This window comes from Lathamus discolor, chromosome 1 (assembly GCF_037157495.1).
Source record: "Lathamus discolor isolate bLatDis1 chromosome 1, bLatDis1.hap1, whole genome shotgun sequence".
In the NCBI taxonomy this organism is placed as follows: domain Eukaryota; kingdom Metazoa; phylum Chordata; class Aves; order Psittaciformes; family Psittacidae; genus Lathamus; species Lathamus discolor.
Window position 1 is genome coordinate 118,627,380 of NC_088884.1, and position 22,670 is coordinate 118,650,049.

At 44.6% G+C, this 22,670-nt stretch overlaps 1 protein-coding gene across 4 annotated transcripts in view; it reads right to left on the reverse strand.

Moving 5' to 3' along the window:
• GATB (glutamyl-tRNA amidotransferase subunit B) overlaps positions 1-22,670 on the reverse strand; it is a 57,997-nt gene that overhangs the window by 4,696 nt on the left and 30,631 nt on the right. For 3 of the 4 annotated variants that reach the window (XM_065692737.1, XM_065692728.1, XM_065692708.1), the window contains exons 10-13: positions 18,966-19,099; positions 18,520-18,598; positions 12,953-13,087; positions 8,534-10,506 (exon numbers count right to left, since the gene is read on the reverse strand). In XM_065692737.1, the coding sequence (XP_065548809.1) occupies positions 10,378-10,506; positions 12,953-13,087; positions 18,520-18,598; positions 18,966-19,099 (477 nt within the window). In that variant the 3' untranslated portion in view covers positions 8,534-10,377. Of the gene's footprint in view, positions 1-8,533; positions 10,507-12,952; positions 13,088-18,519; positions 18,599-18,965; positions 19,100-22,670 lie in introns of those variants that run through there. The other variant, XM_065692717.1, reaches the window with a different exon arrangement.

Genomic DNA, 22,670 nt, shown 5'->3' on the forward strand with positions numbered 1-22,670 from the left:
CTGACTCTCTGCTTTGCTTTCACTTCTAACTTGTTTAGCTTTTTAGGCACCATTGCATCAGCATCCTGTAAATCACCTACTGGCCTCCACATAGCCTGTTTCACCTCACAAACTTCCTTGGAAGCTGAAGCCAAGGCTCTGGGGTTTTCTCACATCTTAGTTGTCAAGGTTTGAGAGCATTGTTTCTTTTTTCCCCTGCATTGTTGTTGTAAAAGGCTAAAGGACAAAGTAAGGTTTGGTTTTGCTTTTTTCCTTAAAACTTGTCCTGGGCCATAGTGGGTTCTTTCCTTGCTCCCCCATTCCTGCTCCCGCTTTTAGCAGTAGCATCGTCTTTGGTGCTGGACTCACGATGTTGTGTGTGGAAAGTGTTTGAGCTTTGTGGATGTGGGGTCAGTGCTTGCTCTGCTCCTTGCCTGTTCAGGTAGGAGCAATAGACAAAGTACCAGGTAAGTGTGACTTTTAGAGGTTCGGAAACAAGTGCTAAATTGCAGAAGGAATCCAGTCCTTTTTCTGAAGGACTTCTAGAAGAGGAATGAAAAAGAATTTTGATTTTTGTTACGAGAGAGTTCTGCAGCGCCGAGCTCAAAGCAGGAAGGTTACAGTGTGAACACTCCCTTGCCTTGTTTTTATTGTAAAATAAGAATCTTTATTTGCTGGGCAGAAGGGATTTCTTTTGAGACTGTTAATTTCACCTGGTGCTTTCAACAAATGCACAAAGTCATGGCAGTTTCATCTCAGCAGGTCTATTAAGCTACATGGGGATTTTAAAATGTGGACTGCTCAAAAAAGCATCTGTAAATTTGAGGGAAGCGGAGGATTTACCTCATAAGCTGCAGTAGAGCTTATGCTCTACATCCAGTAGGATAAATTCAGCCTTTGAAATATGGAGCTGTGTGGAAGGCTTCTTGCTGAAAGGTCAGAACTGTGTTTATGTGCTGTGTCCCCTTGTGAATGGGAGATCTGTCTGTCAGCTCTCCAAAAGGAAGAGGTGGGTGAGTGCAGTGACCCTGGCTCTGGGCTGGAAAAAAGGTGATCATAAGTGTAACTAACTTCATGTTACTTGGTTCCTGAGTGGGATCAGACCTGCAGCTAAGTCTATGCATAACGTCCAGCACCCAGCAAAAATAAATGTTGTCAGGAATTGCATCTTCCTGTCTTCAGGAACCTGTGATTTAGCTTTAAAACGCTGGTCTTTTGAGATTAATCACCTCCGTGTCCACAAGTTCTTCAGCCAAATGCTTGTTTAATAAGCTTCTTCCCTTCACTTAGATAATGTGTAATCCCATCTCGTACCAATGATACATCGTCTTCCAAAAAGCCTCCACGATCCCAGCTGTGTACTAGCCGGTAGATCTCCAGGGTGGACGTGGTGTTACACTGCTCCTTCCAGGAGTGTGGAAATGCATGTGTGTGACTAGAGCAGTCCCTCTTCAACATGTTGTCTCAGCATCAGTCGGAAGTGAGATGTCTCGGCAAATCTATTCCAAAACCTACAGGTGGTGGCTCAGTGATACCAAAGTTAATTTCCAATCTCCTGCTCGATGTTTCATACTGTGAATGCCACATTTCCAGTGATGTAGCCTTCGAGTGTGTTTTTAAGCTGTTCTGGTGCAGCAACGAGTCCCTCCAGCAATCTCAACCTGCTGTTTTGGATTGTTTTGTTTTTCAACCTGCCTAGAAAGGCAACACTTTGTTTTCTAGCAGTTGTAGTTGTTCGCTTTTACCTTTGACCATATTTGGATGACTTCTGGGTTAGTCTCAGCGCACAGACATGCATGAGTTTTGTTAATTGGGCTAACACACTAGGCAACTGTCATTAAAACAGCTTCCCCTTTGCATGTGCTGATCTTTGGACAGGTTCAGTCAGCTGCAATTCATGTGCTGGGCTCTTGGCCCTGCTTACTGCCTCTTTATTGTTGTATTCTGGGCATTTTCCTTACAGTTGATCTTTTCCATGTGTGCCCTGGAGAAAACTCTGGTATTTCAAATGAGATCAAGTTGTTGGTGTTGCAGTTTTGGATGTCATAGAGTCATAGAATAGTTAGGGTTGGAAAGGACCTCAAGATCATCAAGTTCCAACCCCCCTGCCATGGGCAGGGACACCTCACACTAAACCATCCCACCCAAGGCTTCATCCAACCTGGCCTTGAACACTGCTAGGGATGGAGCACTCACAACCCCCCTGGGCAACCCATTCCAGTGCCTCACCACCCTAACAGGAAAGAATTTCCTCCTTATATCCAATCTTAGATTGGATTAAACTTCCAATTAGATCCAACTTAGATTAAACTTCCCCTGTTTAAGTTTTAACCCGTTACCCCTTGTCCTGTCAGTACAGTCCCTGATGAAGAGTCCTTCCCCAGCATCCCTATAGGCCCCCTTCAGATACTGGAAGGCTGCTATGAGGTCTCCACGCAGCCTTCTCTTCTCCAGGCTGAACAGCCCCAACTTTCTCAGCCTGTCTTCACATGGGAGGTGCTCCTGGTTTGGATGTCCTTTTCTGTCCTGGGAACCTCTGCTCTTGGTTTTGAAGAACATATGAGAGCTTCTCTTCTCACCTGTATTCCGTGGAGATAAGAAAATTCCTAGCGGCAGGCATGGGCTGTCCCTCCACCAGTGTACCCAGGTACATCCTTCTGAGCATCCAGTTCATAAATGACTTAATTCCTCTTTCACTGGGGTTTGTCACTTTGTAAGAAGTCTGATGACTTCAGTGGTGTCGTGGTGCCATACCTACTGTGTTTGCCTTTCAGATGTGATCTGATCTTTTTAGTAAGGTGGGAGAAGATGCAGTGTGATGGGTGTGGATCTTGGATATCATCAGGGGCTATGCTTTGCAGTGGGAACAGATTGCCTGAACAGCATTTCTGCCACCAGCGCGTGCTCTTTGGCCTGGGCACAATGCCGAAGGGTCTGCTTACTCCTTCAGAGACAAACATTTGCAAACAAATGTACTGCATCCTGCAGAGCCCAAGGGTTTCGGTTCAAGAGGTTAAGTTCTATTTACCAAGAGAAGTGTAGCATCTAGCACGGCGCGTACGCATTCACTACCCTTTTGTGCTCTCTGCTTAGGCCTCGCAGAAGGTTTCATGCTTCAGGAAGGGTTTTTAGCTCCTCTAAGCAGCTCTAAATCCTCAGGGTTGGGAAGAAAAGGATGAGGGTCGTGCGATTTGGAGCAGTTAGATTATGTCCCTGTATCATTTGAATTTGTAGCCACAGCTTCTGTTTGAGGGCAGCTTGATTTAATAAGCAATTTACTCTGCTGTATTTACTGAAACAGCTATGTCATGCCTCCAGTTTTTATGATGGCTCCTATTATATTGGTATCATTTAAACTGCAGCTGTGGTTATGAGTAGGATACTGGGATTTTCTTCTTTCGCTTCTTTTAGCTCTGACTGTTGCTGCTGTGTCCAGACCCGATTTAGATAATTACAGTGTGTTCTTCCTTGCACCTTTTGAGCATTATCAGCAGGAACAGTGGGTACATGACACTTGGGCTGTGTATGGTAATAAGCAAACCAAAAGGTAAAACATGGCAGATGAGCAGGGGGCACTTGCCTCTGTGTGAAACACAGTGAGAACTTACATTAGTGGTGCTCTCATTTATTGGGGACCAGAAAGAATCAGCTCACAGGAGACTTGACAAACGAGTATGGCAGTGTCCTGTGGTAGCTGTCCTAGCGGGCAGCACTGCTGTGTCATGGCTCAGGCCAGAACTGTGCGAAGGAGGGCAAAAATTGCTCCTTGTCAGACTTGTATAAATAGGTGTTTGGCTAAAGGAGGGTGGTGCCAGCTGGCTGGCCGCAGGCAGCCTCATAGAGTGCGGTGCTGTATCAGTGATTTTGCTGGTGGTGAAAGCCCAGCTCTGACTGAATGTACTTTATTTTTTTAGAGCCCCCCCAGCTTTTCTAAACATGTTGTGGCTCAGCATCACTGTGCTTCATTTGTTATGTGCTCAGTTGGAAGCCTCTTATTTATGAATAGGAGCATTACTTGGATTCTCAAATATGTAGGTACTTAAAGTGGCACTTTGTTGCTGACTCTGCAAATCTGCTTTTTGTTCATTGATTATAATGGCTCTTGTGTGGCAGCTGGATTAAATTAAGACTGAAGTCTCTGGGCTAAAAGCCCTGAAGGAACTTTTGTGCAAAGGCTGCATTTCTCAACCGAAGAACTTTCTCTGGCGCTTCGACAGACTGCCCGCATACCATTATGTATTGTGGACTAAATACCTGCAAACTTACTTACATTTCTGATGGAGCCAATTCCACAGCAGCTGTATTTTATTGTAGCCTACTTCAAAAATAACTAGCTTGGATTTAGACCAAAAAATAATATGGATGAGTCAAATCTGAGACAACTGAACCGTGTCCAGCTCAGTGCTGCTGTGTCAGTTTGGCTAGAGCTCAGATGAAATGCCATCTTGTCCTCCAAGGAGAGGGAGCAGCTCTGGGTCTCAGTGTCCTTTGCTGCAGCTTGAGCCAACAGCTCACTTCTATTGAGGTGTCTCTTAGTGTCCAGCCACAGCTTGGGGCTGGAAAATCTGACCAGTGCCTGTCACAAAACTTGAGTCGTAACCCTGGGTTTTGAGCTTCAGTTTGAAAAACCTAGTGACCAGTCTGAAAAGGTGGCCATTTGAGCTTTCCAAGTGAGAAGGTAAAACACAACTCACTCATGGTTGTGTCTGCTTAGTGGGTGTAAATGCTTTAGATAATGAAAGCTCTGGCTGACGTGACTGTATGTCAGGAGAACTTTGTGCTCACACAAAGTGCCCATGCACAGAGGGAGTGTTCCCTACAGGGAAACGGTTGGCCTACGAGTGCTGCTCTTAGGACTAGCTCATGGTAGTGCAACCTCTGCGGTTCTAAGTCCTGAACCCACCTCCAGGCCTTTCTGCAAAGCTGTGATGACAAGGCAATGGAATAATTGGCTGTTTGTGTACATGCTGGGCTGAGCTGGGATCTGGCACAGCTGTCATCAGTCTTTCTGGGGGGAAGAGCCACTTGCAGAGTGAGAATGAGCCATTTGTAGGGTCACGAGCTGGACCTCACACACAGATAAAGGGTTGGAACTGCAAAGGTTGGGGTCCCTCCATCCGTGTGTCCGCAGTGCTGCTGCAAGTGCTGCAGACAATCGTGAAGTGCCTGTACACCCTATGGGAGGACTTAAGGGTCCAGGACTAGGGCTGTCCTGGAGAGAACACTGCGTCCCAGTGCACTCTGGGACCACACACATGGGTTGCTCATGAAACTCCACCTTTTGTATCTCTGTTGCCTCAAGGCAGCCCCTGAGCATTTCTGTAGGCTGGCTTTACTGCAGGTAAATTTAGGCTGTATGGCCTGACACGATGTGGGTGCTGGAGCCCAGTCACAGAAGGAGCACCCTCAGTGGCTTTGTGCTCCCACTGTGGGTATCCCTAATTATGGATAGGCTTAGCCCAGGGGCTTTTCTAGTTGGAGGTTAAATTTGCCATTGCAATGGGCAGAAAAGAAACTGGCAAATTACAGGTCATGGCAGCTTCAGATTCTGTATTTCACTGCCTTCCTCAGACTGTTTAGTAACAGAATTCTGTCTGTGTGTACATTACCTGGAAGTTCACAGCTTCTGAGGGGACAGGGTTGACTTGCACTCAACAACCAACCCTGTGCAGGTACACTTCTGAGCATCTGGGTCGATACATTTTGACATCCTGTCTGCTGTAACTTGGTTTTATAGAGCTATTAAGGGAAGCAGCATCCAGTGAACTTCGGAGCATTTGTAAACAGCATTGCAAGGAAGATACAGGCAACAATGGCAAAAAGACCTGGAGCATGCTATTGTGTCTTCTCCCTTGCACAGCTTGAGTTGAGTGAAACCCAGTTTGCTTTTCTTTACATGAAAACCCCAAACACTCCTACATAGTGAGCATACACCCAAGGCCATAAATCACTTGGAAGATGCTGCTGAGGTCAGTGGCTGTGACAGTGTGTAGGTAGGGGGGTGCTCGGAGCAGACAGAACATGACAGTACAGCGAGACTGTGCCAGTGAGTGGAGTGGAAAGGGGCGGCAGTGAAATTGCAGCGTGAAGCTGTAAGTTTTTTAGTTAAGGTTCCTATCATAGGCTTCTATTTTTAATACAGTTAAAATTTAACTCTGCAGCCAAGGCTGAGTGCTAGAAATTCTTTCTTCACGACTTCAGCATTGCCAGGATCTTTTTAGACAACTTTCTTCTTCTCTTCTGCAACGTCGGATATAGGATACCTTCAGCTACACAGGACACTAAGGATCATCTCTCCACCCTCAGGAGCGATCTCCGAAGTGACTCCCAGCCACAAGCAGAGTAGATAGATTGTCGTGACAGTGTCTGGTGTCAGCTTTGAATTTGTGAGCGTATTCCTTGGTTCATGGGTGGTTGCTGCTGAAAATCTGCACGAAACTGTCCTCACTTCACCCTGCCTACCGCTGGTGCACAGATGGCATTGGCAGTCAGCAGCTCAGGGAGCACTGCTGTAGCTAAATACAACTTGCAAGTTGGGGTCAAAGCCTCGGTCTTAATTCCTGAGTTCCCAGCCCCGATAGCACCACACTTAAAACAGCCTCCTGGTCTGCAAAATATCCTGACATTAAATGCTTCATGGTCAGGCGTTGCCTTTTGTCTTGCAGACCCACCTGTCCTGTGGGTGTGTTTTAATTTGTCTTTACAATAGCAGATAGATACTAAATTCCTCATGGCTGCTGCTTCTGTCTTTTAACATGCTCTGTCGACTGCTATGGAAATAGAAACAAAAGCAGTTTTTGCACAGTACAGAGTTAGCTTGTGGAGTATTTAGCATTTGCCTTTAGCTCCATTTAGGACTTAGAGGAAGACGGTGGTTGTATTTTAGCTGCTTTATCAGGCTCTTGGCAGGCAAAAAAGGATCCGGTGTTCTGGCTGTAGGGGTTTGATCAGACTGGTGTGAAGTGAGTGATGAGCCCCTTGATGCTGCTGCCATAGTGGGAGCAATGTTTGCTGGCCCTGCTGAGCCTTCCCAGCACTAGGCCCTACGCTGCCAGCTACCGCTGCTCTGGTAGCTCCACACATGTTAAGAAGATTCATTGTCTTGATCTCATTTGACTCCAACCACTTTTTTTTTTTTCCTCTCAGAAAGAAATTTACATTTTGTGTGCATCTGCAAAAGAGTTCTGTAAAAAGTTCAGAAGTGTTTCATGATAATAGTACAACACTGATAGACTACAGCTGCTCTTTCCCTTCCCTGGAACGGGAAAGATACTACAATTATCCCTTCTTAATCTTCCTTGTTATCCATTTTGTCTGACAGGTGGGGGCAAAAATAAATTGAGATTTACAGTGAATCAGAGACACACAAAATGGTTTGGGTTGGAAGGGACCTTAAAGCTCACCCAGTTCCAACCCCCCTGCCATGGGCAGGGACACCTTCCACTAGATGAAGTTGTTCAAAGCCCTGTCCAGCCTGGCCTTGAACACTGCCAGGGATGGGGCAGCCACAGCTTCTCTGGGCAACCTGTGCCAGGGCCTCAGCACCCCCACAGGGAAGAATTTCTTCACAGTATCTAATCTAAATCTCCCTTCAGTCAGTTTAAACCCTTCACCCTTGCCCTGTCACTCCATGCCCTTGTAAAAAGTCCCTCCCTAGATTTCTTGTACCAGTAATCTTTAGGTACTGGAGGCTGCTCTAAGGTCTCCCTAGAGCTTTCTCTTCTCCAGGCTGCACAACCTCTCAGCCTGTCTTCACAGGAAGACATCACACAGCTTGGTGTCTTCAGCAAACTTGCTGAGGGCACACTGAATGCCACTGTCCGTGTTGCCGACAAAGATGTTAAACAGGATCAGTCCCCATCCCAAAGATGTTAAACAGGATCAGGTACCGACCCCTGAGGAACACCACTTGTCGCTGGTCTCCAATTGGATATTGAGCTGTTGACCACAACTCTTTTGAGGGTGACCACCCAGGAAATTCCTTATCCACTGAGTGGTCCATCTGTCAAATCCATGTCTCTGCAGTTTAGAGACAAGGATGTCACGTGGGACAGTGTCAAATGCTTTGCACAAGTCCAGGTACGTGGTATCGGTTGCTCTTCCTTTATCCATTTAAAGATCTAACATGCTCATATAGACTCGTAATATAGAACGTGGCTCATGATTTTTAATAGATTTCGTACCATAGTAGCAAAGTGTAATTACATAGGAAACAAGGCCTAAGAAGAAAGAGCCATTAAAAAACCTTTACCAGCAGCAGCCATGCTGCAGTAGTGGAGATCCCTCTTTCTTTTAAATACAGCTTCATTATTACTCTTCCAAATCCATTATTGTTTTGCTTTCTCTTCTTTAAGAGGCAGCCACTACAGCAGAGGGGCAACAGCCCAGCAGCAGCAAGCTGTGCAACACAAAGCATTAATCCTGGAGTACCATGTTTTAGAAACAACTCCTGTTTTTCTCAGCTTGAGGGTGTACCTTGAGATTAAGAAAGCCCTTGTGCCTTTTGTTTCTTGCTGCCATGGCAAGAGTTGAACACAATTCCAACATTCAAAAGTTTGCTGTATAATCTAAAGCTTTATTGACAGAACAGTTAACTGAAAGCTCACACCACGGTAAGTAAAAAATGGTACTTTTTGCTCACGACATGCAAAGTGATAGTAAAAGCCTTTGTGTGACGGTCAGGTCATACGAAAATCCTGGGGGAGGGTTGGTTCGGGGTTTTTTAGGGAGTTTTGGATGTTTACGGGTTTCTGTTCATTGTTGAAGGGTCACAATTTTTGACTGAACCCATGTTACTGCTTTTTGTCACTTGTATGACATTTGAATTGTAAAGTTATTTTTATGTGAATCATAGGTATACATTTTAATTCATTAAATCTATTTGAAAACCACAGGGGTTTATTCTCTCTAACAGGAGTCCACACTTGAACAGTTAGCCAGTTTGTACAGAACTGTCCTCCTCAAGCCATACACCGGCACTACTACGCATGAGGATAAGCTGCTCATGAGGATGAACAACCTAGTTACACCTAGTGTTGCAGGCATTGCATTTGCAAAAGGTGACTGTAGTCCCAGGGCTGTATGTGCTGCACTCCTGTGACAATGTCTGCCCTGCAGGCAGAACCTGAAGGACTGTTCTGAGGGAGCACCTCTGAGGTCTGAGGCAGCTGTGATCTTTAAAATGTACAGCTCGGCAGCCTCCAGAAGGGATTTAAGAACTTCAAACCCCTGGTACTAAACGGGGATTTCTTTCCCTAACCACTGTAATTGTGAAAGGCTGCCTCTAGTTGCATTTCCTGTTAATAGCTCGAGCGCCTGAAGTGAGTTGGGGCTGGGAAGTTAACACTAGGACCCTGCCTTTCTGTGGCTGCTCAAAGCTAGAGCTGAAAAGTGGAAGGTATTAAAAAACCAGCATGAAACACTCCTCAAGATCAAATAGTGGAACAGACCCTGGACCCCAGCTGAACCCTGCTCGGTTTTGGTACACCAACTGCATGTTCAATTCCCTCCACAAAGTGCTGCAGTTCCAGGTGAGAGAAGAAAGCCACGTGCCAGAGAAGGGAGCAGCTCTGAGCTCGGTGTGTTTGTAGCGCAGGGTCAAGTCTCACCAGCAGAGGAAAAAATCAAACTGGCAGAAGCACATCTGCTGTGCTGAACCTCACAGGCCAAAATAGAATGGGAACCTCAGAAGGTCTCAGGCACACATCTTTCAGCCCTCCAGAACTGGAAGAGCTGTGAGTAGGCAAAGCAGATGTTTGAGTACATCACAAGGTGAAGGTGAGCAAACGAACTGACACTAAGTCTTAGATGTAAGCACTTGCACAAGCCTTGGGCACTGAAGCACCAAGTGACTTCATTCTTTCCCCGTCCCTCAGAAACCAGGAAGAATGACAGCAGTGGACGTATTTACCCCTTGTGCTAGGCACAGAGACACTCATGATCTTAATTACTGCTGTGGTTTTTAATCACTGTCACCTCTGTGCTCTCACTAACAGTGTGCACCACCGGATTTTGCATTCAAGATGGGTGAATTTCCCTCCTCTCAAAAAGGCAGCCAGGAAAGCCAAGTTGACGCTTGATTTATTACAAAACTAACCAATACAGCTTCAGTTCCCTGCATACGCACGGGCACTTTGGGAACTTGTTTCCCATGGCTGTGAGGAAATCACATCTCTGAAGGCCACACTGGTGCTAGGGAGATGAAAATGACTGTATCACCTCCTGCTGTTCTCTTTCTCATCTGCCTTTGGCTGTTGCACCCCAGGCCACACCAGTGCTACTTGAAGTATAAGCAGCCATCCTGATGCTAGGAGGAGGAGCCAAGTTCATTTGCAGTGAACCAGATAGAACAAAGTGCATGCCTTGTGTAGAGGCTGGTGTGGGTTTTCCCTCACATGGCTACCCTAACAGCTTCTTCTCTAACAGCTGCTTCACCAGAACAGGATTGGATCGTCCTTGGGTTTTCCTTTGTACCAGGCCGATTAACTTGTTCAGAACTTTGTGATTTCCTGCCTTGACTGCCATAACCTTTAAAGAAAAAACACAAAGACAGACAAGACTGTTACAGAAAAAGCAGCCAAGGTATGACTGTTCTTGTCCCTTGGACCATGGTGGTAAATACTGTATTTTGGGCTAAGGTGTTATTTATAAAAACTGCCTTCAGCTTTGCAATCAGCTCCCCCTCTGCCCCCATGAGACAGCAGCAAGTCCCTGCAGAGCAGCAGGGCCTTATGACTAATAGGAAGATCTCCTCTTATTGAAAAAGTCAAGAAACACTTTTGGATTTTAACAGTGCCTGCAATTTGAACAGCGATTTCCTGGAAGAGAGCCAGAAAAACGAGACGGGCTTCTCTTGCTAACAGGATCTACCTTTTCACTCAATATCATGCTCAGTCGTAACAAGTAATTTGCATCAAATCTTACTCTGTTTGATAATACGTGAGGTCCTTCAAGCACAAACGTAGGTGTTTCTGTAACAGCAAGTTATTTCCTTTAAGCAAGGAATCCTTTGCAACACTGCAATTAATTAAGCGATCAGAAATATGACCTCCTAGCAGACAGCTAGTGTTTGATGCACAATCACCTACAAAATAGCAATGGCCATGTTTAAAAGCTAAGTAAAGACAGTGAAAAAAAGCACTGGAAATTTCAGCTTTCTGGGCATTCCTAAAGGAGATGCTACTGCTGAAAGACAAGCACCTGGCCTTGTGGCAGGGAAAACCTTCTCTGCATTGTCAATTACTGGGCAAAACATGATAGCTTTAGTCCAACAGGAGGTCATATTTACAGATATTAAGGGAAGGATTGTGAACATATGAACCACCAACTGTGCCAACCCCAAGCACAAATGCAAATATTGCTACTAGTCAGTATACAAATTATTGGCAGGCTAAAATCTTCTCTGTAGTATCACAGAGTGAGAAGGACTTGTCACTCCCGAGCTATGAGAGATTACTTATATGGGGCAAAGGGCAGCACAATCCAGGTGCTGCATTTTCATGAGGTGCTCAGTGGTGGCTTGAGCAATTCTTTGTAAGTTAGCTCATTTTAAAGAAAGTTACTAATGAAAAACAGTGTAGTTCCCTTCCCCTCCAAGTATGGAGGCTAATGCTATTTTGTAAGGCAAGCTCTTGCAGCAATTTGAAGCAGTGTAGTACAGGCCTTCAAGGCAGCTTTTGTCTTGGTGAAAGAATCACCTGGAAAAAGTTAGGGAAGCAAGGCCATCCTACTGCATTCAGCTTGACGAAAACAGTGGAAAACAGAGAGGAATTACGTTCTTGGAGAAAGCATTATTATTGAAATGGGAGTGCAGTTATGGACCTTCAGCTTCTGTACTTCGCAATCCGTTCCAATGCTCTTTCTATCCAGGCTGAGAACACAGCAGCACTTTTATCAGGCTCTGCAAATGAGTCAGCCTGATGGAGGTCACGCCGACCTACTGCAGGCTCATTTTCTTTATCAAAAGCTCTCGCAGAGCTGTTAGCATCCCCCAGTGAGATCTGGGGTGGGTGGTATTGTTCTCAAAAGATGCTAATGGTTTTTTTTCCAAATGGCAAATGTAGCCAGACAATGTTTATATTAAAAGGAAGCTATTCACTTCTGCTTTTACATTTGTACTCCACAGAACACGTAAGTACTCGTTTTCATTTTGCTTTTTATAAGGCGGATTTTAGACTCTGCCAGGATCCCTTCCTGCTCCTCCCCTGCACGATAAACAAGTTTGTTTTCCCTTTTTCCCAGCTCAGACTTTGTTAGACTGATAAGCGAAGCAGGCTGCTGCGTGTCCTTCCAAGGAGATGGGGAAGAGCCAAACCCTCATCTTCCGTTTTGCAGAGCAGAAGGGAAGCAGCTCTGCAGCCACCACTGCCACAGGGTCCGGCTCCTTGCCACCCCACACTGAGAGCCAGCTGGACTCCTTTCTTTGGCAGTGAAGGGAGACAGGGACATGGGGAAGAGACAGATGCAAGAAAAATTTTTGCCTTGCCAGCTCTGGTACAGCTTCTAATTCCATAACCAATATATTCCTTGCTGTCAGGTAGCTTCAATCTCCAGCTTTGGAACAGTGTAACAGTGTTGTCCTAGTATCACAAAGGATGACGTAAAAATCAGAGTGAGGTGGCCGAGTAGCGGGTCAGGTTAATGGTGGTACAGCTGTAGAGGGACAGGGCCCTGCAGTTTTGCTTTCCTGCATTAAGTTTTTATGGTGTCTCAGAATGACTGAGCGCATTAGCCAGACTGGTAATTTCTTCTGCTGATCATTTTGTGCAAGCTTCAATTTCTAAAAAAACACTTGGTAAAATAAGAAAGGAGAAGAAAAGGCTGATAATCGCTCAGCAGCAGCTTTACTGCTCCGATACTGGCTCTACAGCTCAAATGCCAATCAACAGGGGAAAAAAAAGAGACCATTTTAACCCCCCTTTTTAGTGCCACATACTGCTGTAGAGCACAAGCTTCCCTCCACCATCATAATCACCTCATTTTCTTGTCCATCAATCACCGCCTGGCAGATCTGTTCAAGTGCTTCTTGATCCTGTATCAGTTCAAGTTTCTTTTCTTTTACAATTTCAAGAGGAGTCTTCCCTTCTCCTTTCCACAACTCCAGAAGCACCTGAAAGGCACAGTGTGTAGCAGAGGTCAGTGTCTTAGCAAGGTTGTTTACATGCAGTATTTCAATTACTGATCCAAGAAGACAGGTTTTATTTTAAGCAACAGCAGATTGTCTAAATTTGAACAAACCCAAGATTTAGTCCTTGCTGAAAGGGCTCTTGCACTCTCCCTCCTTTGCTGCTGCCTGAAGTAAGACAAAGCATTTTCACTTACTGCATGAGCACAGGTTAATTGTTTGCAGCCGGTGCTCTGCAGCCTACCACAGCACTGGGGTACCCCACCTCCTCACAGGTGTTTCCTGAGCACACCTCGCTGGGAGAGGGGGAGACCAAGGATGGCAGGCCTGTCACCGACTGCAGGGCTGCGCCTCTGGCAGGACTCATGCTCATCTCACATGATTCACAAGAACTGCCTGAGAGCACAGACAAATGCATTTTCATGAGCAATGTCTCTGCCTGGGAACTGACCATTAGCTAACTACTGTACCAAGTCCAATCCCAGGTAACTCACCCCATTACCAGTCCTCATCAGCAAGCTGAATGAGGGTATGTATGACAAAACGGAAGAAAAATAGCACTGAGCAGAATGAATGCAGCAGCTCCAGCCCACCTATGCATCACCTCAAGTACTGGATGGCTGGTGAACCCACGCCTCTGGAATAATCACCTGTGAATGCTAGTTGTTTGCCTATGCTGCAGCAGGGCTATCTCCCTGGAATAAACTGGAAAGAACAGAACATTTATAAAAAAACAATTTCCTTGGGCAGTCATTCTCTGTATTCACTTTGCTCTTATTTCAGAGCTGTGGGAGGAGAGAAAGAAAACCCTTATTAAAGCAGCTGCTTGTGCTCCATCCTGAGCTGAAGATGTAATTTTATGTTTGGGCCACTGCTTGGGTACCAATATGGAAAAGGATGTCATAGCAAAATTTCAGCATTAAATACTCACTGTAGAACGAAGAGAAGCCCTGGGATGGGAGACAAGAAGGGGCATTCAAACTGCATGTTAAACCAGTAGCAGGGCAGCAAGTCAACTTGGAGAAAATTAAGCATGTGGGATGGTAGGGCAGGGGGGTTGGAACTTGACTATCTGAAGGTCTTTTCCAACCTTAATTGTTCTACTATTCTATGGCAGCTTGGCTTATCTTAGGTATCTCAGCAATTTTCTTCAGCATGGCAAATTTTCTGGTACAAAAGACCTTCAGTTAAAGAATTTCATAGCCACAAGAGGTATTTAAGAAGCATGCATTGACACAATTCCTCCAAGAGGAGTTCTGTCTGCCAGCGGCACCCCAAAGCTTCTGATGGGATCTTGTCACTCTGCTGGAGCCCTTGAGAGCAGGCACTGAGACACAGCTGTACTGTGGCAGCTACATCTTGTTTTTTCCCTAGGAGGGTTAAAGGACCATCACAATATTAAATTTACTGATAAGCAGCCAGAGTTACACCTGCTATAAGTAAAGCTTTCAGATGTTTCTCTCTAAATAAATCAGTGCAGTATATGATGTCTTTACTACCGGATCTTCCTCCTAATGCAGTACTTAAAAGCCATCATGCCAGCGCTACCTGGAATACCTGTAGAAAGAAATACATCCAACAGAGATTCAGCCTTTCTGCAGGCTGGTTATTTTCATTATGCTTCATTGCTGCCCCAGGCAGCCCCCTCTGCTCTTTCCCTCAGGGACCTAACAGGAAGTGTTCTGTCCTCAAGGCCTCCCAAGGCTCAGGGATAGCACATCACCCCTCAGAAGGAGCCCTGTCCTCTTTGCACAGCACAGCCCATAGCAAAATGCCCTGGAGACTCTGAAGTGTTGCACGAATCAGGGGCTGGACAATGAATAAGCCATAGCACTCTCCTGGAAAAAGGCAGATGCCATTTTTAGGATGGTTATGTATTCAAGCAGGATGCCATGGGTTGCAGGAGGGGAAAATCAGCAACAAAATCTACACAGCCAACCATGGCAGAGTTACCCTGGAGCAACTCATACATCAGGCTGACTTAGATCAGGGGCAGGACAGCTTGACAGCCAGAGATCCAGCTCTGATTCCTTGCTATTCCTGTGCCAAACATCTCTTGGCATGGAGAAAAGCTTGCCCATTAGAAACCTTGAAGGCACCAGATTTGCCCTGTGACATCTGCGTTGTGTGTACTTTTCAATTTGGTAACAAGCATCTCCACTTGCTAGTAGAGCAACAATGTTATCAAGGCCCTTGCTTGTTTACAGGTATGTAGGAAAGCAGGAAGAGAGGTGGCCAAGACCTGTCAAAGATGTACTTTTAAAAATGTGTTTCTCCACCTGGCACGGAGTATGAATCTAAAGAAAGCGGTTTAAAAAATGATTTCAAGTCATTTACACAAACTGCCTGCACCAGAACAGGAGGAGCAAATGATGAGGTCTCCAGAGCCAAAACGAGAATCTCAGGCCTCATTTCCATTACTGAAATCTCAGTAGTTTCTACTATTGATTCCTACCTGAGCGTGATTAGAGTTTAATGATGTTCTGCGGTCTCTACATACACAGGCATAGCAAGCAAACCACTGGTCAAGACGAATTAATCAGGACTCACACGTCTGGCTGCCACGGGCCTCATATCAAACATTTTGCAACCGGTGAATGTGCCAGCTGACTGCTGTTCCTGAGAACGCTCCAACTGGAAACCCTATCTGCAGTGATTTGCTGCCAAGGGTGGGAGGGAAGCAGCAGGCAGTACCACTTGAGTCAGTCCTGGGGGCATCTCTCATTTCCAGGATGGAAATCTCAATGTCTGGCAGTTGTCCCTCAGCCTCTAACTAAAGTGAGGGGCAGGCTGGGTTCAGTCCTCCAGATGGTGGAGCTGTAATTGTCAAAGCAGATGGTTCTGTTTAGGTTTGTGTACTGTACTCATTTCCCTATTCTCTACTTTAAAGTAGGCGTTCCAAGGGTCTGCTGAAGTTACTCCTACGTGTGTGACCTATGCAACTGCAGAAATAAACAAGACCTGTGGTCTGCTCTGCTCCGTACCTTGCTACAGATCCCCAGAGAACACACAAGGGTGTCCAAATGGAGTTGTTTCATCGTGTCTCTCAGCAGCAGGGGCAGGTTTCTGCTTCCCTGCTGCAGAACCCAGCCTCCTCCCACAGTGCCATAACTCAAAGGCAGGCCCCTTATACCAGTAACGTACCCATTGCCAGCCCTGCAAACCAGGACTAGGGCCCTACCTTGGGCATGGTTCCCACCACATCAGACTGGTTTCAGCCCTGGTGAGAAGCACGAGCACCTCCCACTGTGAACTTCAGAACGCCTATGCAAGTCCCCAAACCCAGGACACAATCACTCCACCACCCTGCACACAGGCAGAGCTGAAGCTGTTGCCCTCTGCACAGGCATGCCAGTCAGGAGCTGCTTTGGAGACCTCTGGAGTAGGATGCTATATCTGATGGCAAGTTGGGCGTGAGCTCTGTAATTACCTAAGTGGTAATTATCTAAGCACACAGTGCCCTTTCCTTGACATATGCATCCTACCATACAATGTTCTGTGTCTATAATCAGTGTTCACAGCTTTCATCTGCCTGTGTTTTAGTGCCTTATACAGCAGAGACAGAACACAAAACCTCTTAAAAAATTTAAACTGTTAATAGCTTCCTGCAGTGAGCATGTATGTGTCTGCATTTCTGTGCACTCACCCCATGGAACCTTTCCATCTTTTCTCGCTGGATCTGTCCCTACCACTGCAGTTTGTTCCCCCCCCCATCCCAAGTGCTGCAATTCATCTGCCGCTGTGTATATATAGCCCTCTCTGCCCTCAGGCCATCCCCTATCTCTGCCTGCTGCTGAGAATTGTTATAAACATTTGTTATTCTTCTGACATCCAGGCGACCAAAATACTTTCCTAAATGTGGCAAGGTTTCTGCAGTTTGATGGGATCACTCCGTGATGGCTAACAGTATTGTTATTTCTGTGTCCGACTTCAGACCACTCAGCACAATGTGCTCATTGCAAGGATTTGGTAATTAAACAAGAGAAGCATCTCTGAAATCCCTGACGTTTCATAACCTGTCAGAAGTGCTGGCACACAAATATATCACAAGGCAAAAAACTCCCATAGAAAAGCATTAGTCCCTGTCCCTACCTTCACAAGGAAGCCCAGAGTTAAGGCTGGAGTTCTGAAGCTTCTCTTTCAAATGGAGACACCAAACTGATGGGTGTGCCATAACCCCGCAGGCACAGAACTGCTCTGCATGCCAATGCTTTTCCTATTAATACTTTTATCTCCTTTTGGAAGCTTTTACTTTTCCAAAATTTCCAAATGCACATGCCTGAAGTCAGGCACTTAAATCCTTATTTATGACACCTGTCATATGCAGCTGGCTGTTCACAGAAGCAGACCAACAAGACCAACCTCAGTAAGAACCACAAGCATCTCCTATAAAGAAAACAACAAACCAGGCAGTTCAAATGTCTCCAAGTAGGGCAAAGAGCTACATTTGCAACAGTTACACTCGGTTTATATTCATACTAAAAGCCTGAACTGACTTCAATGCTATCAAGTTGTACTTTGATTAAATCCGTATGTGCTAAAAAGATGGAAACCTGCCCTCTGTATTCCAGTGCTAAATGTTTGAAAGCAGACAAGGCAAGTTAAGTATCTTCATGAAAATTTTCACTGATAAACACCTGAGAAGAAACACTCACCTAATGTATTCATCTACAGGATACTAATTCATTTGAAAAGACAATGCATTCCACATAAATGAGCTGGCAACAACTGAAGGTGAATGACAGATTACTTCCTCTCACAAAACCCCTCCAGATTTTGTTTGTAGGCACAGCAGTCACCATACCCATCATAAGCGGTTCACAATTTTAGATACAAATCATCAAGCTGCTTTTTCAGACTGTCCTAAGCAAGATGACATTTTAAAGGATGGAGAAACTAGCTTTCCCATTCGTACTTGCTTGAGAGGTCTATGACAGCCCTTGCTCAAAGAAGCAGCAATAAAGGCCAGACCTATCCACTTCTGACTCAAGGGTACACCAATAGCAGAACTCTTTCTGTGACTATGCTCCAGCCTTTTCCACATGCTAATGCTTAGGAACATAGACCTTACTCTCCTCTTGGTACCTAGTAACTGACAGTCTCAGCTTAACTGACTCAAACTGTGAAACTGAGATCTAGTGTCCAGTCTGTTCAGGAGCAAGATTACTTAACTGACTTCAGTTTACATTGCTTATATCTACTATTTGGTTTGTACCTCCTTCTAACACTGATTATGCAGATGTGCCTGTAAGATTATATACACGAGGCATTTCCATCTATGTAGTATACATACAAAATTTACCCTTCATCAACACTCAGATTTCCTTTAAAAGCAACTGATGTACTGGCACACACTGATCATGAGTGGAGTAAGCAGCCACAGATTCAAGGTACAGTAAAATCAGGAAGGTACTTACCTGCTTGGCTGCTGTAGAAGAAATTTCTTTTTTTTCCAGAAGGTTCAGAAGGTCAGCCAGGATGGAAGAAGTGACTGGGCTAGGGAAAAGGGGGACAGAAGTTACTTCATAGGGTACGGCTAAAGATCACACGGTTTAGCATGACAAGCTAGCAGGCAGACTCTACCCAGCTTTAGGATTGATAGCCTGACTATACCTTACTATTGCCATATTCCAAAGAAGGAAGACTGATTAGTGCTCTTAACTACATGGTCCTCTTCTCTGGAAGACAGTTGGTTAGCTTCATTCAGCATGACAGTGTCAAGTCCTATACAGTACTGCATCTAGCACAATGAACTTATAGGTAACTAAAGTACAAGTGAGCAACGGAGTGACCGTATACTATCCGTGACATATGGGGAAAGGATCATTTTTGTTTCACAGCTGTAGTAACCAAGAAGCCTGACCTTTCCTTTACTGTAAGGGAATGTTGGTTCAAATAACTGAGCAGGTCATTCAGAATCCAGCCGATCACTTTCTTTGGCTTCATCTGGGTATGTTTTAACACATTTTCAAAGAATTCTGTTAATCCATCTTCATTCTGTTTAAGGAAAGTTAAATGCAGCAAAAAGTTACCAGAGTGCAAACATCATTAACTATACAATTACGTTTGGAGTATAAATACTCAATCCTCAAGTAAACTTGGTTTTGTGAATCCACGGCAAAGTCACAAGACTTTGGAGGAATTTTATTAGTGTAACAGCAAACAAACTGTGTTATGCCTAGAACACGTACACATAGCTTACCTGCCCGCCTGCCAGTTTCAATGGTGCTTCCAGTAAATGAGTGTGATCTTCCTCTTAACTCCTCCCTAAAATCACCATCTCGGGAGAAGCTTTCTCATCTTCTCGCGTGTTTTCAGTAAGTATAATGCTAGCAAATATAATGCTGCCAATCTAACAGGCTGCCGCGCTACCTTTTACCAAGAAGCGACTTTTCCTGAAACTGTCTACAGATGTTTCACTCAGTCTTGCAATCACTTCTATTTATTTTGGATTGAAGGAAGAAGTTTAGCTTGCATTCACCCTTCAATGATATGGAAAGGTCATAATGGAAGAAGCAGAGTTTGAACTTCTTTCCTCCAGAGAAGCTATGTAGGCTTTCCCACAGCACCCTAAATGCTCAGAAGATACGACAGTAGGGTATTCAATTTATAGCCTGAGTGAAATCTGAGAGTGTTTTTAGAAGAACAGATACTGCACAGTCTGTTGAATGCTGTGGTGTTTGTCATCAAGGCAATGATGGATCTCTAACTGTAGCACAGAACTCATTACGTCTACCAAAGGTTGAAGAGATAGTAAGTGGCACCTCCTACCTTTTCAAGGAGGAATCCAAATCCAGCGTGCCACTGAACTTCTGCAGTGTGTGGCATAAAAACACAGGGGGACAAGCCAGCTCTCAGAAGTTGAGAGGTAACAGTTCAGAGACAGCCAAGGAGCTATTCTAAGTATACTGTCATCGCAGCAAAAACGTTTCCCAAGCACATACTGACTGCAGGCAGATCTCCGAACAATTCTGAGCAAAAAGAGTTTAGGTACACACTATACCAAAGCCACTTTTCCCCTCAAACACCTCACTACCAAACCAGTCTAATTTGCCTTGGGTTTCAAAGGCAATTTATCACCATTGCAATACAGAGTTTTAGACTTTCCTCTTCAAAACTTTCACAACGCAAACTTCCAACAGCTCTAGACAGCCTGGTGTGATGATGTATGGCTTTTGAGAAGACTGCAGACTACTGTCCTCTGTTCTGTGAAACAGAACAAAATGTACTCAGAGTAATGGCTGACGTGCTGTAAAGCTGGTGTGACAGAAATCAGACCTCTCCCCTTTACCTTGAGACCATCAGCAAAGAAACCAAGTTCTCATCCCAGGAAAGCCACTGAGGTCTTCTGTGAACCAAGGTAAACCTCGTAAATCTTGTACCTCCTCCTCGTTATCCATCTAATACACACAGACACAACTCCCTTCTTTTTCCAGGGTTCTTATAAATTTAACTAGCAGTTACTTTGTAATCAAATTATGTGAAATTTGATTGTGAAATTAAGGCTAGATAGACTAAAGCAACAAACCTGCCTCAAAAAAAGCCAGATACTGTACCAAAGTACAGTAAACTCCATTAAAAACTCTGTGTGTGTGTGTTAAGTGGAATAGCTAAAATGATGCATTCCTAAGTACTGTACTCTTTCTAATTCACCTCAGGATTCAATAGCGCAAACACATAATGATTATTTAAACAGTGGGTTCCCTTCCACAAAACCACCTGCCTAATTTATGTAGGAAAATAAGCAAATATAAATGCTGGTTTCTTTACCCGTGCTGCAGAAGGTTTTACAAACATTCCACACAGAGTAGGTCTTGCTACAACATTGAAAAGCACACAAAAACAACGTCTGCAGCTGCCACATGGCTGAACACAGGCTACGCAACTTTGATGCAGCGTATCCACGCTTCCATCATGTGTAGGCTAGAGAGCCTACCTCTAGCAGTGGGCACATGAAGATCTCTGGATATCAACAGCCTGGCTGGAGCTACAGCTCTGACCCTGCTGCAAGACCTTTCCAAGTCAAGGACCACACGCAGCATTAACATTTTAACCACATGATTTCCAGGCAGCAAGAGCAAAAAAAAGCCCAGAAATACCCAGGCTTACACATGCTACCAGGTACCAAACTCCATACTCACTAGTTGGGCACATAAAAACATACTCCTCAAAATTCCTTTGCATTTTAGGGTTTTTAAAGGGACTGTCATTTTCTGTAGCCGAAGAGTAGGGAAACCCAGTGCTTGACTGAAATGAGTGAGGCACAATATCAAAACACCAAAATGGCAGAAATGAAACGTTTTTCTCATTTTCTTGTCATAGTAGGAAAAAACGCAGGCACAACTGCATTATCTGCCATTTCTACACACTGCACTACTCAAACTTGATTTTAATTTGTTCTGCGTTCTGGTCAACTTCCTTCATGCCAAATTGACTCCAACCACCAACACGCACACCCCCCTATCCCTTGTGACAGATCTGAACTGCAAACCACTGCATGCTCCAACATGCTGGTTTACAGGAATGCTAAACTTGACTGTTCTCCCTAGTTCTGAATAACGTATTTTAATCTTCAGAGCAGGAAAACCAGAAATCTGGAATCGCAGCTCTGTGTTTGTAATCCAGGCCCACTTGGTGCTCCCATTACACACCAAATAGGCTGTAACTTTCTCAATTAGAGTCTCACTGGCATGAAACCTGACATACCAATATTTCAACCAGATGCAAATTTCTTTTTTAGACATGGTTTAAAATGATCATTTAATAGCCCTGAAATGTCAAAAAACTGCTGGAGGAGTGATTTCAGGTGTTTTTTAAACAAGTTTAAAGCAATACATAATCGTACAGAATACCACAGGTACAATCTCTAGGGGTGCTGGATCTACAATGCAAGCTTATGCTTTTAAACACCAATAATGTTTCCCAAAGAACTGTAGAAGAAAACTACATCAATGTTCCCAAATAAAATGTCATTTTCTGCTTTCTTATTCCCATTTTCACCATCACGGTTCCCACAATAACCAACTGTGAGATAACAACTGCTGCAAAAATGTGAGATTGTTGGGGAAAAAAAGCCCAGAACATCTAGCCTAATAAAGCAGACAAGCGGAGAAATCAAAGTTCAAACCTTTTCCTACAGGTTCTTGTAAGTTCTTTAAATTCTAAAAATGAGCTTAAATTCACCTGCACGCCAACATGTACAAGGACAGCATGTCATAAACAAAATGGTCAAAACCAGCTTCTACAGCATCCCACTTTTGACTGTTCAAAGGATTCACCAACATAACTGTTCCACCGCAGCAGGAAGCCAAAGCTCAAGTGGAATGGCCACTTTCTGAGTAAGAGAGGAACAGTAAATGCATTGGAAGGCCTGGAATTCAAATGAGAAAGGAATTCAGATTCAAATTGGACTGTTTCTTTCCAATGCTTTACTGTGACGATCTATTTTTTGGTTGGAGCTCCCCAGACCTCCGCATGCTCTCTGAAAACAAAACATAGACATTCATATCTATACCAATGCATCTCATGTTTTGACTCAATAGGAAGCAAGGCAAAAATATTAAATACC